The sequence below is a fragment of the Engystomops pustulosus genome, chromosome 3, assembly GCF_040894005.1.
Source record: "Engystomops pustulosus chromosome 3, aEngPut4.maternal, whole genome shotgun sequence".
Classification (NCBI taxonomy): Eukaryota; Metazoa; Chordata; class Amphibia; order Anura; family Leptodactylidae; genus Engystomops; species Engystomops pustulosus.
Window position 1 is genome coordinate 11,741,030 of NC_092413.1, and position 26,916 is coordinate 11,767,945.

General features: G+C 46.8%; 1 protein-coding gene across 4 annotated transcripts in view; it reads right to left on the reverse strand.

Annotated features, from left to right (window-relative positions):
• Nucleotides 1–6,348: 6,348 nt before the first annotated feature.
• ENAH (ENAH actin regulator) overlaps nt 6,349–26,916 on the reverse strand; it is a 41,462-nt gene continuing 20,894 nt past the window's right edge. Inside the window, exons 3-14 of one of the 4 annotated variants that reach the window (XM_072140051.1) lie at nt 26,520–26,697; nt 21,628–21,712; nt 16,429–16,826; nt 14,851–15,618; nt 12,869–13,200; nt 12,258–12,403; nt 11,831–11,888; nt 11,185–11,239; nt 11,010–11,076; nt 9,942–10,020; nt 9,438–9,495; nt 6,349–8,299 (exon numbers count right to left, since the gene is read on the reverse strand). In XM_072140051.1, coding sequence (XP_071996152.1) covers nt 8,262–8,299; nt 9,438–9,495; nt 9,942–10,020; nt 11,010–11,076; nt 11,185–11,239; nt 11,831–11,888; nt 12,258–12,403; nt 12,869–13,200; nt 14,851–15,618; nt 16,429–16,826; nt 21,628–21,712; nt 26,520–26,697 — 2,262 coding nt within the window. In that variant the 3' untranslated portion in view covers nt 6,349–8,261. Of the gene's footprint in view, nt 8,300–9,437; nt 9,496–9,941; nt 10,021–11,009; nt 11,077–11,184; nt 11,240–11,830; nt 11,889–12,257; nt 12,404–12,868; nt 13,201–14,850; nt 15,619–16,428; nt 16,827–19,502; nt 19,683–21,627; nt 21,713–26,519; nt 26,698–26,916 lie in introns of those variants that run through there. The other 3 variants (XM_072140053.1, XM_072140054.1, XM_072140052.1) reach the window with 3 other exon arrangements.

Below are 26,916 nucleotides of genomic sequence, written 5' to 3' on the forward strand. Positions count from 1 at the left end.
GGTGGGGAGGTCACACGTACCGCTAGCCCTGCGTTTACAAGTGCAGCATTAGCGGAAAAGGGGGTTTGCCTCGATCCAAACACATTTGCGTTTGCAAAAGCGCAATGCGATTGTTAAGCATTTGCATGCGTTTCACTGGAAACGGTAATGAGATCGGGCCAAGGCTTGTAAACGCAGCGCTAGCAGCATGTGTGACCGCACCATTCAGCCGCGCTCACGCGTTCCAGTAGGCGTCCGTTCATAACGCGACACTAGCGCACAGGGGGGCGGCCCTCGGCCCCAACGCACATGCGATTGATATGCAGAAACGCATGTGTGCTCAGGCCGAGGACCGCCCCCCTGTGCGCTAGCGTCGCTATGAATGGACACCTAGCGGAACATGTGACCGCGGCCTTAGGTGTAAGGCACAAAACTGTGTAGCACTTGGTGACATCATCCGATAAGACACGATATTAAGGTGACTACTTTGGGACAGCAGAACAGTTTTCGGGCACCCGCCATGTTACTACATCTGTGATGACATTATGTGTGTATTACAAGTCTTTCAGCTTCTCTCTCCTCACGCTTTTCCCTCACTAGAGATGAGCGAGGGAGCCTTTAACGCTTGCCTTCGGGAACAAGCGCCGCACATTTTTAAATCATTCACCAGCAAAACGTGTTTTGCTCGTTTCGGATTGCAAGCGTTTAGGACTAAACAAATCTGCGTTGGGAAGTAGCTCCTCCCCCACTGCACTTGAATTGCCTCAGGAGTACGTGATGTTTTCAGATTTTACCATCTCTCATAATATCGGGCACAACAATTCGCCCATCCTGGACAACCACATGACGGGCAAACAGATTTTACAACCTTTTGGCACCAGAATTCACGTCAGTAGTTTGAACAGGTTATTCTTTGTCAAGTGAAAAGTTTTGCAACAGCATCAACTAGTACGGTTATTTGAGATCTCTGCTTGCTGTCACTATTGTTGTCCCTTCAACAATCTGCCCTGGTCACGTGATGGGCAGAGTGTGGATAAGCTCTAATGGCCGGACGGTAAATAGCCACGATTGATACTCCTATTAAAGTAAAAGCAAGCAGAGATATTGAAAAACTGTGAGGAACGGGAAAAGAATACCGAAAGAAGACTATTCCTTCAAGCGCAGGAGTTGTGTCTGGAAGGAATAATCCGGAAAAAGACCCGACACATGACGGCGACTCCAGAATCTAAATTTACTTTGTGTGGAAATAACGCAAAACAAAAAAGAACCTGAGCGCTGCGCAGGTCCCTCCACCACCATGAGGGTGTACACAGGACCGTTACACAGGCGGAGGACTGCTTGCTGTTACACGGCTGCTTCCGCTCTGCGACTCACTTCCTGTTTCAAAAACATTACAACCGGTGACGTGAAAAGACCAACTAATCAAAAAGTTTCTTAAACGGGTTGAACCAAGCAAACACCTATTCAAAGGATAAGCGACCGTAGCTGATCAGCGGGGGTCCGACTACATCTGAATGGAGGGGCAGGATGTGCCGGCTCCACTACTCATAGATAATCCCAGAGTCAGATCCACATTAATCAGACGGGTAATTCCCTATTCAGCGATAGTGATACAGAGCTACTCCGTAATTTCCAACAATCCCAAATAATTGAAGGCAGTGGCAGTAAGAACGCTCAACCGGGTGCTCCACCCATTAGTCAGAATAGACCCCCGATTCTTGTGACCGGTTAGCACAGGAGATCAAACTTGGTAAGACTTAACCCATTTACATAGAAGTGGAGTTTAGACAATTGGGGTGCTGTGGATACCCTTCTTTGGATATTGGGAAAACCAATAAAGATTTAACTGTAAAATCACGTGGGCCAGATGCCACCAGGGGTGGACAGAGCTGTGGTCACATGGGGTGCTGTGCGGACATAGTTTGGCCACATAGTCAAGTCTGAGGAGGCGTAGTAGCAAGCCATCACACACCAGCGAAGCCTCATTGTTTCCATTGTGAACTGAAGAACCCCTTAGATGTCAGCGACTATACACACCACAGCATTTAAGGGATCACAGTTGACTCGAATCCTGCCCATTGCTTCATGCCCTCAACTGTATTCGGACAACCACATTAAACGTGGTTGATTTAAAAGGGTTTAAATCGTTTATTCAGGCCGCTTCTTTCAAGTATCAGCGCCACACCTGGTCATATGCGGTATTGCAGCCGAACACCATTCACTTCAATAGAGCCAAGACCCATTCTCTCGCCCGACCGATAGCAGGTTGTGGCGCTGTTTACAGAAGGAAGAAAGCCGCCATGTTTATCTAGTTCTGGACAATCCCTTTAAATGTTTCGGTCAGGACCGTCCTTCTCTTTCATTCTTCACTTATTTTTTGTTTTGGCTAAATATTTCTGAACTTGTTTTTGAGTGAAAGAAGAACCTGCCTGTCTGCGCTCCATCTGCTGGAACTTAGAGAGATTATTATTTATCCTTCCACACACGGAAGGTATGCCAGTTATTTCGCCTGCAGTCAATCTGCATAACTTGGTCGCTCATCTGTCGCCACCATGGGACGTACAGCATAAGCGCAAGGCAGGGAAAGAAAGAAAATCGAAAAATTCTTGTTTTTCCTGTTATTTTTAAACCGGGGAGATAATATGGCTAAGGTGGTAAAAAGATGGATTATTGGGGGTTGTTGGCGTCATGCCATAACTAATAGGGAGGGAAAGGGGGCGCCGCTGAGACACAAGAGCTAAAGGCAACATCCAAAGTGGACACTCTGATGTATGCAGGACACTAGATTCCTCCTCTACAAGTTCTACCACATTTTCTCACTACAGTAAACACATTTTATGTCTCCTCCATGGTCTCCAATAATCTGAGCACAGAGAGGAAGAGCAATGTTATACTACAAGGTTACAACATGAATCAGCATGGACATACTGCCTGCAGATAGGACACTATGTACAATCTGCTCAGCTCCTCCTGCTCTATAACATGCTGCCTGCAGATAGGACACTATGTACAATCTGCTCAGCTCCTCCTGCTCTATAACATGCTGCCTGCAGATAGGACACTATGTACAATCTGCTCAGCTCCTCCTGCTCTATAACATGCTGCCTGCAGATAGGACACTATGTATAATCTGCTCAGCTCCTCCTGCTCTATAACATGCTGCCTGCAGATAGGACACTATGTACAATCTGCTCAGCTCCTCCTTCTCTATAACATGCTGCCTGCAGATAGGACACTATGTACAATCTGCTCAGCTCCTCCTTCTCTATAACATGCTGCCTGCAGATAGGACACTATGTACAATCTGCTCAGCTCCTCCTGCTCTATAACATGCTGCCTGCAGATAGGACACTATGTACAATGTGCTCAGCTCCTCCTGCTCTATAACATGCTGCCTGCAGATAGGACACTATGCACAATCTGCTCAGGTCCTCCTGCTCTATAACATGCTGCCTGCAGATTACACTGGTGACAAGCTTCCTTGGCATTGGTATTACAGATGATGAAACATATACAACATTTTGGTATTTTGTGCTGTTCTCCCACCCTCAGACACAGGGATTACCATAGAACATGTCACAATGATACAATTGTACGACTTACCTGAGGATTGGTGGTGCAGGTCCTGCCTGATCACTTCGTCCTCATGTATAATCTTGTAGTATTGGATATAATATGTCCAGCACAGGGAGTAGCGATGGGCTGCGGAATAACTTGAAGCTGTTGGGCCCCAGTGAAAAGTCGATGCCAGGCCCCCACTAGAATGTGTGATTATAGTACTAGTCTTCTTATATTGGAAAGTGACACCTTATGGGCCCCCTGACCCTGTTGGGCCCAATTGTGACCGCATCCTCTGCACCCCCCTGGTGGTAGGTTTGCCAACTTACATCCTAGAGGCCATCAATGGCACATATACAGGCAGTATGGATGTTATGGGGGTCTCCCTGGACGCCAAGGGGTAGTTACTTTGAAAAAGGGCACAGGTCCTATTAAATAACTGGGGGCCCAATGTGCAGAAACTAGTGATCATCAGGACGGTAGAGTACTATACATCACAGGGGGTGCAGGGAAAGGAGTATTTATATGTCTGGTCTGGGGTCTTTACAAGACCAAAAAAAATAGCAGCTTCCAATCCACCCTGCAGTGTGTAGGGGCCATTTTAGAGAAAACTCAATATGTACCTTTATGCAAATGAGCTAATCATTGAACCAGGGGCGTGGTCAGGTCTTTCTTTCTATGAAACCAAGCACCAACCAAATTGTAGAGAGAAAACGGGTGCAGCGGAGGCATGGCCTCGCCTCTGCTGCACCCAGAAGCCAATTTGCCTAGACAACATAATTTACCATAAAATGCCATATCGCTAGGAAACTAATATGGGTGGAATGGGAATAAGGCGTCCTTCTAAAAGCGGCTTTACTTACAGGGTGATTTGGGAGCTGTTAGAGCCCATTTAAAGGAACAATCTAGGACCAAAAAGAGTATGCCCGGACTATAGCCGTGTCCCGGAGTATTCCCTTAACTTACAATCCCCTTCCTACCAAAATGAACTAAAGCAAAACTAAAACTCGACTGCCGAAGCGCAAAATCCTTTGAAGGACGCTGGACTGTGTCCAACATCCTGAACGGTCAATACAAGGAAACGTTCCCTCCCCGACAGATCAGGAACAGGTCCAGTCTCCTAGAAATGTACGGCTCTGGCTTCTTAAAGGAAACCTACCACTTGTAGTGGCAGGTTTCTGATGGAAATACCGGGCACCAGCTCAGGGTGAGATCAGGGTGAGCTGGTGCTGGAGCTTATTTTCGTTAGTGTTTTAAACCGCGGTATTGCGGTTTAAAACACTTTTTAAACTTTATAGCTGGCGCATGGAGGTACGCGCTCGGCGCTTACCGTGCACGCGGCTACATAGGAAGTGAAGGAGAGCCGCGCGCATGGTAAGCGCCGAGCGCGTACCTCCCTGCGCCGGCTATAAAGTTTAAAAAGTGTTTTAAACCGCGATACCGCGGTTTAAAACACTAACGAAAATAAGCTGCGGCACCAGCTCACCCTGATCTCACCCTGAGCTGGTGCCCGGTATTTCCATCAGAAACCTGCCACTACAAGTGGTAGGTTTCCTTTAAGAAAAAATTGCGATATAAATGGATTAATGACCTCTAGTCCATACAGCTGGACCTTGAAAAGTGGAGCGGGACCAGGGGGGCCTGCACGGAGCGGGACCAGGGGGGCCTGCACGGAGCGGGACCAGGGGGGCCTGCACGGAGCGGGACCAGGGGGGCCTGCACGGAGCGGGACCAGGGGGGCCTGCACGGAGCGGGACCAGGGGGGCCTGCACGGAGCGGGACCAGGGGGGCCTGCACAACCAACCACTTTAATTTTTAAAACATTTTCTTTCTTTGCAAGTTTTTTTTTGAGACTTTTGATGGACCTTTTCCATGTACGGCAAAAACTACGTGCCATCTACGCAGAACTTTTGCCCAAATCCGCAGTTTTTAAGATAAACACGCACAACTGGGGATTATATACAGTCTTCATTTATACATATTACATAGTCTTACATTATTGGAGCGTATTCAATACTGGTAAAATGTATCTTCAAAATTAGAAAAATAATGATAGCGTTATGTAAACCTCCGGGAAGGAGATACCATAAACTTATTTATAGGGCATTCAGCAAAATGTTTTTTTTTTTTTTTGCATTTTTTTTTTTAAGTCACATTCAAGATAACCTGTCAGAAAACTTTTTTTTTTTTTCCCCCAGCAGTCCAAAGATTACAAGCCTTCATTAGACCAAAAAGGGTAGCAACACTTAATATTGCAATTTTTATTTCGTTTGCTCAAACAAAACAAAAAAAAAAAAAAAGTTAGCATGTAGTAAATTTAAAACAAAACAATGGTAAAAAATAGAGATGACATGAAAAAGAGATCCAAAAAAAAAAATAAATTCTAAATTGTGGTAAAAACAAGAAGCACGGGGCAGGTGACATTCATAAAAATGGGGGGGGGGGGGCGGGGGATTCCAACTTCCTGCATCGGGATGAGACACGTGTAACATGATAACATGACCGGGGATGATTGTAAGAGATTTCAGCACCAGCACACAGATTTTATACATTCAGTTCCATTGCGATTCATCGGTTTTCGATTTTTTTTTATATATATATATTTTTTTTAACCCCTTAGGTATCATTAAATCACAGCTTAGGTCACAGTGTTGCTTAAGAAAGCTCGTACCGAGCGAACGGGAGGGGGGAGGGTTATCTCAGACTATTTTTTTAAAAGACACCCAATACAAAGACCAACCTCCCTCCCCGCTTAGAACCGATTATCTGTTCCAGGCGTTTATAAAATTGAGGGTTTTTTTAGATTTTCTAATAAGGGAAAAACTAAATAATTTGAAATCACTGAAATCTCCAGTACTTGGTAGGGGCGGGGGTGATTTTTTTTTTTTTTTAGTGTTTGGGGCGAGGTAAAAGAGGGTGACCAGGAAAAAAAAAAAAAATAAACAAAAAGCTAGACGAGAAGTCAATGCAAAAAAGGAGACAATTGATTACTCTAGAACTGACCATTCAGGATTCATTTTTCTTTTTAGACCAAGGCACAAAAAAGCATAGTGCATAAAACCGGTATCATAAAAGGAAAAAAAAACAAAACTATGGGCGGACCACCGCCTCCCCGATTACGGGTGGTCACGTGACTTTGGACTGGCTCATAGTCTGGAGCGGTGACAGAAATGACACGCGGGGGGGGGGGGGGGCAATCACATACATTGGCTGAACTCCCCTTACAGCTGAAATGTCCGCACAGAAATAAAAACAGAAGAAGGTGACAAATCCTCACGCGAGCCGATCCTAGACGATTCTGTCCCAAAGAGTCCACCACTCCCGTTACTTCGTACCATGCAGAACAGTTTATTCCTTATCCAGAGGGGGGGATAAATGTGGCTGCTTGAGCATCGAGATAGCAAGTAATTTTTTTCGGTTTTGGAAAGTCCATTGTTTTCAGTACCAGAACAGCTTTTTGTAAGGTCCACATGTTCATAGCGTGTAGAGGCGTCTTGCTTTGGCGTCCAGCACTTACTAGGGTTAGGGTATCACCGTTTTCCTTATATCCTGTATCCGTAACATCTCCGAGATTCCGCGTCAATATGGCACAATTCCAAACCAAACCTCTCAACGTTTCCAACGTCCTTCATCAAATTTTACCGCCCCACCAGAGAGTCAAACCAACAATGGCCTCCTTCATGTGCAAGCACCTTCAAACTCCAGACCAACTCCATTCCAAAAAAAACCTCAGTAACATCCACTCAACTCATCAACGTCCCGACTGACAGCAAAAAAGTAAAAAGCAGAATGATGGGTCATCGGTGGAGAAGACGGCTACGAGAAAATGGCCGCTGCAGAAGCCGAGGAGATCATTGAGAACGCTGCGTCTTACACGGGACATGCACCGTTTGTGGAGCTAATGTTTTATCCCCCCCCCATGCAACGCAAAGTAAATCTCTAAACGTATCTCCGAATAAGTTTTGGTAGAAGCGTTAATATTTTTTGTTTTTTTAACAGATGCTTGCTTTGTCTTCTCGTCAACGAAACTACAAAAACAAGAGTCGTCCCTCTGCCAAAGTATCAAAAATGTAGAAAATTAAAACTCTTAAATGTGCAACACTCCGTCCCTTCCGTAAAACTCCCAACTCTTCCTTCCAAATATCCGTGACCGGGCTTCTCCAGGGGGAAAAAAAAACAAAAAACTGATAGCGGTGCCCCGTATACAGTGACATTCTACAACGTGTGAGTGTTGTGTCTCGTGAAATCCAAAAAAATTATCAAATATCGTAGGAAGACGAACCTGAGTAACGCTTGCAGTGAAAGACTGAATAACTTGCTAGACCCGACGCGTCTCTCCTCTGGATCACGTGATCCACCTATAGGCAATGATTTTTTTTTTTTTTACTAAGTGGTTGGATTCTCGTATATATATGTGCTGCAAGCTCATTGGACAGGAGTAAAATATATTAAAAAATAATAAAGAAATTTGGGAACTTCTGCATAATTATTGTTCAGTGTTTCTCTTTAAGACCATCGCTCTTTGAAGGAGGGAGGGAAAAAAAAAAATTTAAAGGCAGAAAACCAGGAGAGATTCGGTGAAGATCCAAAACTGAAGTTTCTGAAAGGTCTTTATTTGCGCTTCCCGGGTTGCAGGTTTCTCAGACTTCCTTTAGAACAGCTTAGAAAAAAAGGAGAAGTTCTTTCTAATCCGGGGGCGATGAGCCGCCTCCTCACGGTCTCTTCTATGTACTGCTCGATTTTCCAAGCTCCTGTCGGATGGCTAAGAAAGAAGGACAGGAAAAACACTGTTAGAAATTCACCAGGAGGTAAAAAAAAAAAAAAAAAAGGTCTAGCTTCGAGTGTAACAATGAAATTCTGTCTGCTGGCTGTCACCACCAGAGGGAGCAAAACACTAACACGGGGACAAGATTGTAGCTTCCCGTCGTTTAATGAAAGAAAAACCTACAACGGTCATAGAAATAACTGGAATGTGACAAAAGTAAAATTTCTACGAAAACGAACAAATGAAAGGCAGACATAGCTTTTAAGTGATGCTTCAACAGAATGAAATAAAATTTACAGGCCTGGACAGAAATAATGGCTCTCTTAATTTAATATTTGGATGCACAATCTTTTGAGGAAATCACTGCAATCACACGATTTCTGCTGCAGAGCCACTGATATGTCCTGGTTGCAAGGGACTCAACCGAACCTAAAAGTTCGGTTCTACTCATCTCTACTCACTAGACCCAGGACACCATGGATGTATAACATTCACACAATGTATGCCCTGCTGTACCGTAGTACGGCGGGCATACATCGGCACCGAGGAGATGAGCGCTGCTCACCCCTGCCCTCTATATAGGAATACATAGCACACGGCGCCGTATTCCGTATAAAGATAGGACATGTCCTATCTTTCTACGGTCTACGGCACGGTGCCACACTCGTGTCGTACCGTACGCCGCAGTGAGGCCAGAGAAGCATATGGGGGACGTATATACATCCCCCATACGTTTGTGTGAATGTAGCCTAAAAATTGTGGATTCTAAATCTGTAGTGTAGATCCTTTTACGTAGGCCACGCCAAAAAAAAATTCTTTTAATAGGGGTGGTCCAGTGACAAATTAGCCCCCATCCTGTGGACTTGCTCATTGGTAGGGGTCTCTTTGATGGGATTCTGCTCTGTTAATCTGAATGGCACTGACTGAGAAGGCCGAGTTTGGCACCTTGCTTTCGCCGTCTGTGCCATAGAAACGTATAGGGCGGCCTTGGTGAGACCCCCACTGATCAGCATGTTAGTCCCCATCACGTGGGAAGGAGCTTTGTTGTCACTGGACATCCCCTTTAAGCTCGCAGTTTGGCTTTTCACAGTTATATAACAGATCTATATAATACCGTGTTCATGGCCGCACTTACCGTCGATGAGCTCTTCTTTCAGTTTTGCTAGTTCTTTTCTCATCTCTTCTAAAATGTCCTAGAAAGAGAATTTTTTTTTGGTTAAAAGTTGTAGGAACCTACGTCTTCAATGAAAGCAGATCCTCATGATATGGGGTAACGTGGGGATTAAACAGGGTGGTCTGATACACATCGGGGACCATCTCTGGGTATTGAATACTGTGCTCCTTTTCTTTTTACCAGCAATGAAAAGTGACATAAAGGGGTTGTCCCCACAAAGGACGGTAACTTATATCCTATCCACAGCACAGGGGAATGAAGTGCGGGTACGTATGTAAAGGCTCCTGCACAACATCTTTCCATTCACAGGGGAGTTTTTAGCTCCATATTCTGCAGATTGTTGGGGAGGCGATGACAGCTCTTGGGACCCCTAGGATCTGCAGGGTATCTCCTATACTAAGCCATTAGTTATTATTGTCAAACTGAGGGTCTCCATCATAAACCTGGGGTGGTCACTTCTCGTACCTGTTTCAGTCTGTCGTAGTCCAAGGCTTCTGACTGCACCCCGTTGGCACTCGGCTGCCCCGATGGTGTAGACTTTGGTCTGTGCAAACAAATGAAGAAATTTCACACTCCTTTCATGATAAACACAAGACTTGTGACTCGCTATGTGGATGCATGGCTCCTACAGAGGGAGGTAAATGCACATCTGCAGAGGTAGAGGAGATGCACCAAGAGCTCATGACGCTTGAGAGCGTACCCAGCCACGCTGGATGTGTGCAAGGGAAAGTGCTCCTACACACGATTGTGTCCAATCCCACGGACCGTACACCTTGAACAGCAGAGGAGTCCTTGCATTATACAGAAATAGTTTCATAGTTTCATAGTTTCTACGGTTGAAAAAAGACACTTGTCCATCAAGTTCAACCAAGGAAGGGAAGGGATTGGATGAGGAAGGGATTTAGTGGAAACTATTCTATATAACATAACCATCTATGTTATTTAGGTGTAAAAAGGCATCTAGACCCTTCTTGAAGCTATCCGCTGTCCCTGCTGTGACCAGCGCCTGAGGCAGGCTATTCCACAGATTGACCGTTCTCATAGTAAAAAAGCCCTGTCGCCAAAATATTTTGGTATAATGCAAGGACTTCACAGGTTTCAGGGTACAGTGGTAAGAGTCACGTCAAGATCTTGGGAATAGATTGCCCTTAACCAGAATGGTAACTGGAGTCCATCTTAAGGACCGTAGCCCCCAATAGAGGAAATGCTGCAAAGTGGACATAACGATGCTCCACTATGGATGCACAGCAGCTAAAAGCCACCAAAAAAAGTGCAGTTTTCTGATGCATAAACTCACTGCGCTCCTGGATCTAAAGAATCTCATTGCATTGGCCCTATACATATCCTAAAGATTCTAAGCAATTAGTAAAATTGTATATTCCATGTATACTAGAGGCATTTGCAACGTATTCCTCCTATATGAGCCATTGTATACTCATCCAGTTGTACGTATTGTAATAAGAGTAGTAGGTGATAATATCCAAAGGCAATAAAAGGGCCATAATAAAACAAACAATCCCATCTCTGTCCTACCTGGAGATTACAGGGGATTTGCTACCATTTATTGTGTTCGTTCTTTCCCAAGGCTTTCTTGTAGGTTCTGCGGAATAGTTAATTTAAAAAAAAAAAAAAACATTAAAAATAAATAAAAAAAAAAAAAAGTAAAAAAAGTAAAAATAAGCCAATTATGATAAAGTGCGGTTCTTACCTGGAGTGCCAGCAGAGGGCGCTTTTGTAGGTGCAGGTGGAGGCTCTGGCTCCTCCTATTGGAGAATAAAAAAAAAATACTGAAGTCAATGACGAGGGGTGTGACAATTATTTTTTATGGCACGTAATAAACAGTGTAGCCAACAAACTGACCCCGTGTGCTCTGATCTAAGGGAGTGACACGACACGACGATCTTATCTCAGATTTCATCTTGAAAACGTGCACACTTGCTCTATCTGATTAGAGGTGACTGACTGGACCGGTTAATTGTCGATTACGACCCTGACATATGCACACTAGAATATTTACTTTCATCATAGCCATTTACAAAGTTTGGGGTCTGTACAGAGTTTACACGACAGAAGAAGTCCTGCAACTTTTTTTTTTTTTTTTTTTTAACCTAGTCCAGTCAATGCCAATTCATTGACCAATACCGGTGCAGGGCCTAAAGGGAGGAGCAGGACTCCTTGTCATTGAATCCCTAGAAGCTGGAGTCCTGCTCCTCCCATCAGACCCTGCACAAGGTACAATACAATGAAACGGCTGTGAATGGAGCATTCCCATAAAGAACTTGTGAGAAGGTTGGAGAATGTCCTGGGAGACTAATATGTGTCAGGAGCCGACCCCCTCCCATCTCCTCACTCACCGTTTTCTCTTCTCTTGCATCGGGTTCTACGTTTGGGCCTTTTTCTGCGATTCGTCTTCTATAAATTGTAAAATAACAGAAGCAAATTAATATCATTATTACAGTCTTCACAGCAACACAATTATACCGCCCCATGTTGTGTTCACTATCCACAACACAGGGGAGAACACAGCTCATAATCCCACATAATGAGAATAAATGGGGGCTTCTTACACCCCAAAAACTGCAGCAGAGGGTCCTGCATGCTCAGGCGCTCTGCCTAGTCTCTATGTTACTGCTAGAGATAACAAAAGTGATGCACAATGACCTGCTGTTCCAGGTGAGGGGTTTAGCAGTCAGTTCCCCTCCCGACTGACGAATTAACCCCCCCCCCCCGTCCTGTAACCAGATGAGCCTAATACCACCACTGAATCTTCAGATAACTCACCTCCTTGCTAGTAATGCGCTCATTTCCTCCATTAACCCACCACCGCCCATAGGAAGAGGACCATTTCCACGACTAGCTTCAGTCTTGGCAGCGCCCGGACTGGCCCCAGCAGGGTTTACATTGCTCTGACTGGTCACATCCTCAGCCTGAAAAACAGAGAAGAAGCCCCATTAGAACATTTAGGTTTTAAAGAATTGTATCCATTTGATCAGGGAAAAATTTCTGGGACTCCCATTGTGTCCAATGGGTGTGTGCTGTCTCCGTCATTCCTATACAACTGAATGAAGAGAAGTGGGATCCCGTTCTTACGGTGGGGCAGCAGGACACCTACTTGACCTGCTGCCCCACCGTAAAAACGGGATCCCAGTTCTCTGGGATCCCATGAGGTTCTGATCCGTGGGGTTCCCAGCAGTCTCATCCTCACCAATCAGCTTGTTATATAGGGGATAACAAATAATTGGCACCATGCATTTATGTGCAGGTTAAGTATTGGGCGCCTTAATTGGACAGCCCCAAAGTTCTCCCCATTGTTATAGGTACCGGTGGTTTAATGAGTGATCAGACAGAACAATATACCAATAAATACCAGAAACTGGTAGAAATTTCCTTACCCGGGAAACTTTCCTCAGTTTGGCCCCGGCCAGCGCAGCCGCCAGACCTGATAATGGACGGTTATCTTCTGAGCTGACGGAAGCTGCAGAGAATGGAAGTGGAGGTGCAGGAGGTGGTGGAGGAGCCGGCGGAGGAGGTGCAGCCATAGGTGCAGGTGGTGGAGGTCCCGGAGGAGGTGGAGGTCCAGGAGGCGGTGGTGGTGCGGGACACGATGGAGGCAGGGGTGGTGCAGGAGGTGGAGGGGGTGCAGGGGCTGTGGTCTGAGACACACTTGGACCTGAAGGAAGAGGAGGTGGTGGAGGAGGAGGTGCTGGGGGTCCCGGAACAACACCTACAGGAGAGAAGAAGTGTAAGTAAAAAAACAAAAAAGTACTAACAAAACCTGTACAGAAAAACACCACACCAAGCCCTGCTCTAGTCTGTAGGTATCAAATATTCATTGTGTTGTAGATAAAATTGAGGGAAAGCCACACAACGATTATCAAACTTTTCTAAATCGTTAGTAAAATTAGCCAAAGAATTAAAGTAAATACGAGATCAGATAAATGCAACGCAATAAAAAGGCGCAGGATACCTGTGCGCCACCTGTCCGCCATAACCGGGACTGGACAGCGCTAACACATATCACTACGATGCTGGAACCAGACACGTTACAGCAGCTCCCACCACCACTTATAGGGGCAGTCGGTGATGTGGTCACACGATCCGTCCACTATTTCTGATTCGTGTATAACATATGTCCATGTGCCGCGGGGGTAACCTCTGTATGGTATCCACTAAGGCGGTGCAGGGTCGACATAGAGAGGCCACCGCTACTGACCCCATAACAGTTCCTACAATCCTGATCTGAAATATACTAAAACGCCACAAGAGGGCGCTAGCTCCCTGCAGAAAGTCTTAACTACGCAGCAGGGGGCGCCGGGACTTTTGCAAAGACTGACTTGTTGGGAGTAATAAGGTGATGCCGTTTATTACATAGTATAAAATGCCGCCGTTTGCATATATTATGGCGTCTGCCGGGCAGAGCTGCGTCTTTGCTTTAGCAGGAGGTAATCTTTGCATTTCCTGTAGATATTTCTTCTAATGGAAGTCTCTGCTCGTCAGATCCGATTTATGGCTCGTCTGGCAACTTTACCCAAAAGTGTAAAAAGCTACCCATGCAACAGAACGAGCGGCCATACTGGTATAACACTATCGATTAACAGTCAGTATATTCAGCCTTAAAGGGGACGTACATTTGTATTGCAACTTCCCTTCCTAAGTGCTATTAGCCGAGTGAATGGAAGTGTCCTGGCTCTTCATTCATACAAGAGAGATCTGGGACCCCCATCACCATCATCAGATCCCCAGTGATCACACTTAACAAAAACCATTAAAGTAAATTGGGTCTATATGTGCTGCACAAGTTTAAAGGGAACCCACCATCAAAATCCATCCTGATAAACCAGGGACACTTACCTATAGATCCAGAGACTGTGGAAATCTTATATGTTATGTCCTCCAACTAAAATCAACTTTTAAGATTATGTTAATGAACCTGAAGGGCGCCTGGGGGTGTTACCAGAGCCCCTCTGAGCTGCAGATTCACAGGAGAACTATCCTCCCTTCCACTGTTACATGGTTACATGAAGCGGGTGGAGGGGGGGGGGGGTAGTGCTGAGAGAGCAGAGACAGTGTAACAGTTGATTTTAGAAGGCAGGAGGCCATGGATAAGAAATACAAGAAGATACCACAGTATCTAGGAGTAATGTCCCGGGTTTATCAGGATGGATTTTGATGGTAGATGTAATAGCAGCACAGTATATAAATGGTATATATATACTACAACACCTCCAATGCTTAGGGGCACAGTGCAGCCAGCGGTGGTCCCGTGTGTCCTGTGTGCAGAGCGCCCCCCATGCATACAGACCCCCGTGTAACACAAGCCGTATGAGTGCATGTGGCAGGTTAGTCAGTTATTGGCAGTGACAGAAAGCCTTACCCGGATGGGTCGCAGGGTCAGTCGGCTGAGAGGTTGTGGTCATGTCTGGCTGAGAAGCACAGGCGTCTCCCAGCACAGAGATTAAAGAGTTCTCAACAGAGGCAGGGGAAGCTGCAGGAGAAGGCAGAACACTAGGCTGGGATGAAGGTGCCGAGACAAGAGGAGAGCATGGAGATGAGGACAGCACAGAGAAGGGTGGAAACAATGGTAAGGGTGGAGCGGGAGGGGGTGCAGGGGTGCAGGACATATCATACGAGGATGGGTCCGCATGGCCATTGGCGGCATTGGAAAGGAGGGCGAGCTGGGATGCAGACACTAGGTGGACCGCCCGGGGGCCGGTGGCCTTGCCAGGAGGACTACTGATCATGACAGGAGGGGATGGAGGGAGGGGAGCGAAATTAGAAGCAGACCAGGAGATGGGCTTCACGGGAGGTGGAGGAGGTGGAGGTGCGGGGTTCACAGGAGAAGGAGGTCTGGCCACTTTATTGATGGGCCTCGGGACGGTTGCATAATGAGGGAGGACGGGATGGAAGGCAGAACCCAGAGAAGTGGCGAAACGCGACGCCGAGTGCCGCAGGGGAGGCGTCGGTGGCGTGGAGTTGATGGCCTGGGAGGTGACGATGACGTAGTCGGCGGTGGAGTCCGTACATATGGAAGAGGCGGGGACGGACATGGCTTTAGCGTAAGATATGGGGGAGGGGGAGTGAGGCTGACAGGTGGAGTAGTCTACATGCTGAGCGTTATACAATGAATTGTCGTAAGATGAGTCTGGAGGGGTGGGGGGAACGTATGTGAGGAAAACAAAAAGCGGCAACAGACAGGACAAATAAAAAAAAAATAGGAGAGAGAGAGAGAAAAAAAAAGGAGCTAATGAAGCAACCAAACCAGCATTCAGAGGAAGAGTCATGAGATCTACTGTTAGTATAAGAAGATTAGATACAGGTTACTGCAGGAACAGAGAAATCACCCCCAACATCACCAAGGGGCACAGACCCTACAATCACCGGCTCTAGCCAAGATGGAAAACCAAGCCCACACTTGTCCTACGGGGTCATCCGACATCTAAACCCATTGGGCCGGGGTCGTACCATCCAAATGTCTAGTGGTCCCTCCGTCCAGAACCACCAGGAAAGTCAGACACGGAGAAGAAATCTCCACCGGGACGTGTGATCCCAGCCTAAAGGGGTCAAGAAATCAGCTAATTTGGCACAAGAGATCTCTGAAGGGGCCTATAAATTTTCAATACTCATCAGCCAATCGCTTCTTAGGATGACAGCTCTTCCTTCTGACCACAATACACATGCATGCTCGAGTATACAAGTGTCGTCAGAGAGAAGAGGTAAAGCTGTGAAGTAAAAGGATTGGAGTGCAACCCTCAGACATCCTTGGTCACATGCTATAGAGCTCTCCTGCAGTCATATGTAATAACCCAGGAGCCGATCCGGGGGGACATGTACCCTTGGATACTGGGGTTGTATAAGACTGGGGTTGTATAAGGTTGGGGTGACGTCTCTGTTGCTGCATATTGGGGTGAGAGTGAGTGAGTGTTGGTGAGTACCTGGGTGGAGTATGTCTTACCCGTGTTAGACGCCCTCCTCTCGCGCTCCCACTTCTGGTGCTCTTTCTCAAGCTGCTCCTGTAACGTGGCCTCTTGCCGCTCCTGTTCCAGCCTCTCTTGTTCTTGGAGCTCGCGCTCTAGTTGCTCCCGATGCTCTCTCTCCAGCCTTTCGCGCTCCCTCTCCATCTGCTCTTGCTCTAGACGCTCCCGCTCCAGACGCTCCCGCTCCAGGCGTTCGCGCTCGATGCGTTCCCTCTCCAGTCTATCTCTTTCCAATCGTTCCCTCTCGAGCCTCTCGCGCTCCATGTGCTCTCTCTCAATGCGTTCTCTATCCATGCGCTCCCTCTCCATGCGCTCTCGCTCGCGTTCCAGCCTCTCGCGTTCCAGCTCCTTCTGTCGCTGCTGCTCCTGCAGCTGCCTGGACACGGAAAGAGAGAAGCCGAGTTATAGGAGGATAAAAGAAACCATGGTGACGGCGTAAATGCTCAGCTCAGAGGACATTAATATTTAAGAAGAAAACAGGTCACCTTTGTCATAGAGAACGACACAATGTGCAGATAAGATGTGCGAACACCACCTGAGAAATGGGCTCTAACAGTCACCGGGCACTACCCCCTGTACATCCCCTTTAAGAAGGGCATTTTCTTGGCTCTGCACCCAGTCCCAGTGTCCCTGTGCCTCTCTCGCTGACCCCTGGCATTAAACCACCAGCTCTAATAAAAGTGATGATGTCTCCAGCACATGTTGTAATCCCGGGAATCCCTTTTAGGAGCTTTCGGGGTTAACCACGTCATGGCTGAACTGCTCCGATCAGCTCTTCAGTACAATCCATTCCGTGGCTTATGGAAACTGAATGGGTTTGTGAGGATTATGAAATTACATTGTTTTTTTTATTTTTTAAAGGATCAGCATTAAAGTGGCAAAATACACATATACCTAAATCATGGCATCGCCAGACCCAACACAGCGCCCGGCACAAGAGGGGCGAGACGCACCCAACACAGCGCCAGGCACAAGAGGGGCGAGACGCACCCAACACAGCGCCAGGCACAAGAGGGGCGAGACGCACACAGGCAGCGCCAGGCACAAGAGGGGCGAGACACACACAGGCAGCGCCAGGCACAAGAGGGGCGAGACACACACAGGCAGCGCCAGGCACAAGAGGGGCGAGACACACACAGGCAGCGCCAGGCACAAGAGGGGCGAGACACACACAGGCAGCGCCAGGCACAAGAGGGGCGAGAGACACACAGGCAGCGCCAGGCACAAGAGGGGCAAGACACACACAGGCAGCGCCAGGCACAAGAGGGGCAAGACACACACAGGCAGCGCCAGGCACAAGAGGGGCGAGAGACACACAGGCAGCGCCAGGCACAAGAGGGGCGAGAGACACACAGGCAGCGCCAGGCACAAGAGGGGCGAGAGACACACAGGCAGCGCCAGGCACAAGAGGGGCGAGAGACACACAGGCAGCGAGAGACACACAGGCAGCGCCAGGCACAAGAGGGGCGAGACACACACAGGCAGCGCCAGGCACAAGAGGGGCGAGACACACACAGGCAGCGCCAGGCACAAGAGGGGCGAGACACACACAGGCAGCGCCAGGCACAAGAGGGGCGAGACACACACAGGCAGCGCCAGGCACAAGAGGGGCGAGACACACACAGGCAGCGCCAGGCACAAGAGGGGCGCGACACAGCTACACTTACCAGCCCCATGTATCTGCAGGCATCGGTTATTGTACTATATGTCAATGAAAACCTACAGCAGCAGAATTTGCTAAATCTAGGAACCCCATAATGTAGCCGAGCTGAGAAAGGTTCCTCCTGGGGTTTCATCAGGACAGAGCAGACCAAGTCCTTAAATGCTCTGCCTCTATATATATCCGACGCCTCTGCTAACCCCAGTTATGAGGAGGAGACCCTCGCCCCCTGTACTTACAAAAGAAAGCGATCAACGTTTGGTCCATTTCCACCTTGTAGAACAATGTAACAACCATAAGGCTTCATGTTGGGGCTCGGTAAGTCTTGCCTTGTGCTGGTCGTCACCTTTTCATGAGCAAGTTTATCCCTCGCTGTGACTTCCCGGCTATATATAGCACAGGCAACGCTTACTGATGGGGGGCGGTATACGGCTCTGAGTCACCCTGATGCCATCCTCACTATGAAGTCATTGCACAGGCGGCCGGGGGAGGGCACGGCAACATACACATGGAAGGGGAGAAATGTGAATGAAGCAATGGGGTTTGTATAAGGGGACACAGAGGACGGCCGCTGTACCCAAGGGCTCTGGACATTGGGGGGTCTAGACCCTCACATATGGCCATGCATTTAGCAATAAAACATGTGATGCCGGCTATAATCCTGGGAATGATAGGAGACACATCATTCGGCTGCTCCGGGGATTATCTGTTGTGCAATGAGAAGCCCAAGAAAGCCGGGCACCATATAAATAATCACTTACAGCATGTGCCCCAGAAATACCCACAATCTGCTGACACGTGTGCCAGAGGCTCGGGGAGGCATGAAGGGGCGGCCATGTTGTCGCTGTGTGAGGAAAACAAGTAGGGGGAAAGGTAGAACCTGTCTCACGACAAAACACCACAACTACAAGATCAGGGAGAGTCCAAGATGCATCATTCGCAATAATCGTATTAACCCAACTAATCCTCAAATATTAAATTGACCCGCCAAGTCCCCCCCTTTGGGCCCGCACCAAGCGACCCGCCAAGTCCCCCCCTTTGGGCCAGCACCAAGCGACCCGCCAAGTCCCCCCTTTGGGCCAGCACCAAGCGACCCGCCAAGTCCCCCCTTTGGGCCCGCACCAAGCGACCCGCCAAGTCCCCCCTTTGGGCCCGCACCAAGCGACCCGCCAAGTCCCCCCTTTGGGCCCGCACCAAGCGACCCGCCAAGTCCCCCCTTTGGGCCCACACAATGCGGCTCTGTGCTGCAGTGTAAAGTATGGGGAAGGAACAGAGAAGCAGCCAAAATCTGACATCTGATCCAAGCTCAGAGAACAAGTAATGTCAATGTGACAGATCTAATAATGACCGATCAATCAAGCGTTTAAAAACAGAAATGAAATATTCCATTACCTCCCAGGCCTTCTGAAACGCATTTTGTATGTAGATCTTTAGGGTCTTCCTCACATTAACTTTCAGATATTTTTATTTCCCCCCTGCTGGACGTGGCCTGCACCGTGGACGGAGGGGACATTAGCAGCCAATCACAGCGCGACTTTCATTGCATTTCCTGCTCTTCTGACATGAAAGCTGCGCTGTGATTGGTTGCTATGGGTGGCTCAACTGCCACAACAGCAACGATATACGACTAATGGGCAATAACAAGGCCCTAATTATATAGACACTTACAGCATTTTGTCAGGATACTTTAAACTGAGTCATCCCTTTAAGAACTGGTCCACATATAATGAGAGAAACTTCAATTACCACAACATATTGCGACTTTGTGCCACCTAAAGGGTGTGCAGCAGATTATTTTACGTCCAGTTATGGTTTGCAGCTAATGTAAAACCATGGGTCTTATTCATCATAAACAGAAGTTTAAAAAGTCCATATTTTGGCGACCAATCAGAGCTCAGCTTTCATTTCTCCAACTACTTTGAAAAAATGAAAGCTAATCTCCGATTATTGCCCAAGAAAATCAAACCAAAGAGTGGATTTTAGTTAAACAAGGCCCATCTATGCATCGTCATGGTTACAGACTACCCACAATACACCTGGTGCTACAGCCATGTATTACTCTAGTGTTTACAGCCTCCGTTCACACCTGAATCACGATTTCTCTATATAAAAAAAAAAAAAAAAAAAAAAGGCCACAGCCATTGGCTTCCATCATGTTTCATTTGTAGTCTAACTACGGAGATGCATAGTCCTGCATAGTAGCTGTATACATAAAACGGCAGCACTTTTAATGCTTTCCAGTCAAGAAAGCGGAAGTAAAAGAACTAACACAACTGGGTAAGATTAGGCAGGGATTGTAACAAGAATAGAGACAGGAAGTGCTTGTAGTCTGTTACCATGTAGACACATAGGATTGCATAGGAGCTGTATACACAGAATTTTTTTCTTTTTTTTGTAATTTAACCCCTTCACGCTCTGTGATGGATATATCCGCAGCAGAGCCATTAAGGGTGTATGAAGAGGGCTCACAGCTTGAGCGCTCTTCATACAGAGATGGGCTTTGCTGCATATCGCCGCAAAGACCCATCGCTAACACCTGCGGTCGGTGCTTGCACCGATCGCGGGTGTTAACCTTTTCTTTGTCGCCCGGCAAAGTTGCCGGCGGCACTTAAAACATGGCGCCGCATGGGCGCCACCATGTTTCCTTCGATTGTCGCTCCCCTGAATGTCATCGGGGGGCGATCAGTTGTGAGACCTGAGGCTGCATGGTTTCAGGAGATTCGCTACAATGAGCCAGTGGCTCATTGTAATGAATCATATGCAAAAACTCCATATACTGCAATACAGTAGTAACGATCTGACTATCTAGGGTTAATGTACCCTAGAGGGTCTAAGAAATTGTGAAAAAAAAAAAAAAAGTTTAAAAATGTAAAAAATTTATAAAATATTAACAATTCAAATCATCCCCCTTTCCTTAGAACCGATATAAAATAAAATAAACAATAAAAATCACGAACACATTAGGTATCGCCGCGTCCCAAAATGCCCAATCCATCGAAATATAAAACAGTTACAACCCGCGGTGACCTCCGAAACGGGAAATGGCGCCCAAATGTCCAAAACGCGACTTTTACACCTTTTTACATGACATAAAAAAAATGTAATGAAAAGTGATCAAAATATTGCACAGTCCTCAAAATGATAGCAATGAAAACTACGGCTCATTTCGCAAAAAAGGACCCCTTTCCCCAGCTCCGTACCCCAAAGTATGAAATAGTTATTAGCGTCAGTAGATGGCAAAAAGTCGTAAAAACTGAGCCCCCACACACGCGTTTTTTTTTTTCAATTTTTACACATTTGGAATTTTTTTTCCTGTTTCCCAGTACACGGCATGTAATAATAAATAACATCACAGGAAAGTAAAATTTGTTACGCACAAAATAAGCCCTCACACAGCTCTGTACACAGATAAATGAAAAAGTTATGGATTTTTGATGGTGGAGAGCGAGAAATGAGCGGAAAAAAACCCCGCGTCCTTAAGGGGTTAATTTCCTTTATTGAAAGAGCTGCTAGTTACCTCCTCTGAATGTCCAGCTCCTCCTGTGACGGGCCATTCTGTATTTGTTGGGGTATGTGAGAATTCTGCCGGGACAACGTGGGACCTTCAAGAGAAAGAAAAATATGTAATAAGTAAAAAATGTTTTCAAAATGAGCCAAAGACAAAGGGGGAAGAGACAAACAATAACATAAACAGACTAAAGCTGCACTGATAGGACATGCATGCTCAGCCAGGGACCTGGACATCTACAGCTCAGGGACTGGACATAGTGACCAGCGACAATAGGGAGGACACTCACCTAAAAATAACATCACAACGGAACAAATGGGCGTCCAGAGAGGAGACTATATACACGTACACACCAGATAACATGTATACAGCAACCACGCAAGACGTGCACAGCTAAGACTTCTTATAGGAAGTGTAACCTCTCCTACAAACAGCCCCACACCTTTATATAGGTTGTGTCCGGTATTACACTTCACCCTCAATAGCGCCGCTTAGGAAGAGAATCGCCTTGTTTGTTTCAATTGTGGAAAACAGATTTAGAATGCAGGACAAGATAGACAACTTTCAGGTATCATCTGATTTGGTAACGCCAATTATCTTATACTCCAATAATGAAACAACGTGACAATAGAAAGGTTCTCTTTTTGTTCAGGACGCTCTAGGTCAGAATTGACAATAGTCTGTCACCCAGATTGTCTTATACACTAATCAATAATCCATTGATGTGAATAGGCACTGTAGTACCTAAATTTCCTCTGAGGTGGCGCCACATGAAAACTGCACTTATTATTGAGGGTTCCTGCAGCTGACATGTATTTGCATCACCTTATTATCAAGCAGGAATTTACAGGAGAAGGGAGACCCTCTAAAGATTATGTTCACATTGCACAACCTGCGCGAGCGCATCGTCGTCTAACCCCCACATACGGCCGCGCGAGCGCATCGTCGTCCAACCCCCACATACGGCCGCGCGAGCGCAACGCCGTCCAGCCCCCACATACGGTCGTGCAAGCGGAACGCCGTCTAACCCCCACTTACAGCTGCGCGAGCGGAACGCCATCCAACCCCCACATACAGCTGCGCAAGCGGAACACCGTCCAACCCCCACATACAGCTGCGCGAGCGGAACGCTGTCCAACCCCCACATACAGCTGCGCGAGCGGAACGCCGTCCAACGCCCACATACGGCTGCGCGAGTGGAACCCAATTAGCTGCAATGGAGCAAATGAGTAATAACTTGCAAGAAACAACTGTATCTCATTGTATTACTGCAAACCATCTATGGCTCTGCTACCATGCATAGGGCACCATTGTCAGATGTAGTTATGGACCATACAACACTGATCCTACATTCTTAGAGATACATAAATATATAAAAAGAAATACCTGCTCTGGGGATGTCACCCTGACTGTACTAAGATATGAATAAATATATAGACAGTTCCGATGTAGGAAGCGGGAGAGTAAGTAGCTAATCTGGGTACCATCTATACAACTATTCCAAAGCTACATGTAGAACGCGGAGGAGCGGCTCGTACTCACAGGCAAATATATGAGCGTTATCTCGCTTATGACAGCACAGGTATTTCCACATGCCATCGCTCCCAGAGTCCTGAGCCACCTCATGGTGACCATCAGCGTGCAAGAACAGGACCATTGTAGATAAGATCCTCAGAAGGTCATTGTCCAAGTAGTCTAGAGAGATCGGCCTCCAGGAGACCAGGGTTCGGACAGCACAGGGCACCAATCTTTAGGGGCGAAGCCTGGCAAATTATGGTCAAGTTGAAGGGTCAGTAATCTCTAGAAGATTAGCCTGGACACTACTTCACTTGGCTAAGAAGGTCCTGGTCTGAGTGGATATGAAGTTTTCAGAGGCTCAGACTTTCACTAGCTCTTCTAGACTTGGTGGGCCACTTAGCAGGTGGTGCACAGAATGGGTCTGCGGATAACAGGGAAAGTATTATAGAACATGGGTCTTCAGTTTCTTCGTTATAACTGGTCGTAGCAGAAGTGGCATGTAACAGTCTTTAGAGGAGCAAATTTGCAGCTACTTAGCAGTGCTTAGTCTTCAAACCTTAGTCCCAGGAGGTCATAGTCCAAGTGGCAAAGGGTATCCAGTACTTAGAGGCTCGGACTTGCATCAACTTGAGAGTGGGCTCAGCAGATAAGGCAAAATTACGAGTCTCTATACTTAGCTGGTCTTGTACCCTTTTCCCAAAGCTTAAAAAATCATGAATAAGAGATTTGGTCTTTAGAATTGGTCTTGCACCTATCTCCCAAAAGTTTAGTAGGAATTGGTCCAAGCAGCAAAGATAGAAGACCTACCACCTCAGAGCTTAGTAGGTGATGGTTCAAGCTGTAAAGTGAATTGGTCTTCAAAAGATCTACTTCCTCAAATCTTAGTAGATGATGGTCCAAGCAGCAAAGAGCATTGGTCTTTAGGTGATTGAGCTCCTCCAACTTAGTAGATGATGGTCTAAGCAGCAAAGGAGAATTGGTCTTCAAAAGACCTTCTCAAAGCTAAGTAGTTGATGGTCCAAGCAGCAAAGAGCATTGGTCTTCAGAAGCTCCGTTTTGAACCCAACTCCCCAATGTTTAGGTCAGAAGATCATGGTCCAGGTATCACCAGACAGAGTCGTCAGAGCTTCAGCCTTGCACCCAAGTTCATGGTCCAAGCAGCAAAACTTTTCCACCCCGCAGACCCCATGAACATCTCCTGGACCCGCAGTGCCGGAGTCTTCGGAGCTTCGCCTGGCACCCGCAGCTCGTTGTTTACGCCGTGTTGAGACTGCCTGAAGTCAGATTGCAATTTGCATTTCCCTGAATCTTCTGAATAATTGATGCTTCTTCATCCATAATCCTAATAGCGCTCTACCTCCTCCTCCGAAAGGATAATGCAAACCCGTGGCTCTGAGAGGAGGAAGCGTTCAGCATATTACCAGGCATTACTGCAAGGTGGCCATTATTGATTCATTAACCTCCAGCTAGAAGCTGCCGTGTCCTTCAGATGGAGCCATTACTATTAGATGCACAGAGGATCTTACAAGGAACCCGGACCCCGGCGGAAGACAGTGACTTGGCTAAATGGATGCAAAGGATCGATACTGCAAATTCTTAAAATAAGTAAATGCATTGATGGATCTGGAAATAAAATGTTACGTACGGTAAAAACTCAATTCACTGCCTGGTAGTCTGGCACGGGAACAGGTGATCCGGAGACAAGACAGACGATTAGTAGACCAAGTTGTTATGTACGATCCCTAACTCTAAAGAGGAGAGGTCTAGGATAGGGAAATCTAAGCGTTTGCTCCCAAGCACAGCGCCACATCTCTTGACAGGTAGTGTTTGGTATTGCACGCCCATTTGCAGTTCCAAAGCTGAACTGCAACACCAGATCACACCACAATGAAAAGCATGGCGCCGATTTTTAAAGACAACACGTTTATGAATCCTGCATTAGTCCTTTAAAAGAGGTACAAGAACTTAGTTATTCCCCCCCCCCCCCCCCATCTAGAAGATAAGGGTCTGACCACGGTGACCCCCAACCATGAGTGTGGAGTCTAACTCTGCGCATCGGACCTTCCACTCCAATAATTTGGGGCCCTATGGAGCCCCATTCTCACAATAAAATATGGTCTCCAAATCTGGACATCCACATTTCAGGTATTACAAGTACTTACAACCTGCAAACACCATGTGCCGAGTAGCGTGTGTGCGTGCCCAGTGGTATCTGAATATAAGGTCAATGTCAGTCAGCTGCCTCTAAAGCCAGCACATTATTGTCATTCATGTCATAGGATCACAGGAGGCAGGTGAAGTCTTCCCAGGAACAAAGTTACCCTGAAGTTGCTGGTTTGTCACAAGAATCCCATAGTGCTACAAAAATCGACAAATTAAAAAAAAAAAGTGTCTGGGGAACCTTCGATACGAGTAAAGATGAGAATACTTCCTTTTCTCTAGCCTTGAGACGCATTATATATATTATGTATTATATGTATTAGTATAATTTGCCTCTTGACGCAATAGAAAACCACCATAAAAACACAAACTAGGCCAATGAAACTTTAACTCAGTTCCACAAATGGCCACAAGAGGGCAGTACAAAAACAGAAAACCGACTATCCGCAGCCGAGCGCCAAAAGACTGCAAACAATTACGGAAAATAAACAAAAACGTAACATTTGGGTTGTTAACGTTTCCCCCTCTCATCTTGTCCTCAGATCCCCCCGCTGGATAATCTGGGGAGAGCCATGGCCGCCGCTGCTCTAAGATTTCACTGGTCAGAGCCCTGAGCCAGACGTTCTCCTTCCATCCCTGCGGTGGGATTACATCAGTGCGGCTTCGAAAGATTACGTTAGAGGAATTAAGATTCTTCCGGGATCTCTGAGGAGTGGACAGGTCAGGCGTTACCAGACAACGTGCGCTAAAGATTACCGAAGGACATGGATTGGAGTCCGGTGCATGGGCAATTACACGAAAAGGTGAAAGCCCCTGGACTAAAATATGCAGGGTGCCCCTCCCCCTCTGACCACAACTACGAACCCTATGTAACACTAGGTTCAGCTTATGGAGCCTTGGGGTCCTGCAAGGACAGCAGCTTCACCCCTGAACCAACAAGCAGCAAAGTTCTCTGTAGCACATCGCTGCAGTCTACTTCCCTCCAACACAGTATAGTGCCACACACTGTATAATGGCTGTGCCTGGTATTGCAGCTCAGAACCAGTCATTAGACTAGAGCTCAGCAGCAACCAGGACAATGCAGCTTTCGATGTGAGTGGAGTAAAAGACATAATGCAGCAGTCTAAATGGTCCAAATATGGATCAGGTCTCCCCCTTTATCCAGGACTCTGGGGCTGAATATGAAGTTACTTCTATCTCACTGCACACAATATTAGGCTCACCAGATTCCTGCGAGTTCAGCACTTCGAGGGCATGCATCATGGCACTTGCAAACACATTGGCATCTTCTTTGCTCCCAAAATTGAGCCCGTAAACTTGTCTTGCATCCCGCCATTGGTGGAAGGTCTGTGTCGCCTGGTTGTATTTCAGCCCCTTGGGAATGGCACAGTTTATGACCACCTAAAATGTGGAAAAATAGAAGAACAGGAGTATGAAACAGTGAAAAACTTCCCTAAAAGGCATTGAAAAAAATGGGGAGATGTCAGCTGGATAACCTGCAGAATAGTGAGTGCAGCTCTGGAGTATAATACAGGATGTAACTCAGGATCAGTACAGGATAAGTAATGTCATGTATGTACACAGTGACTGCACCAGCAGCAGAATAGTGAGTGCAGCTCT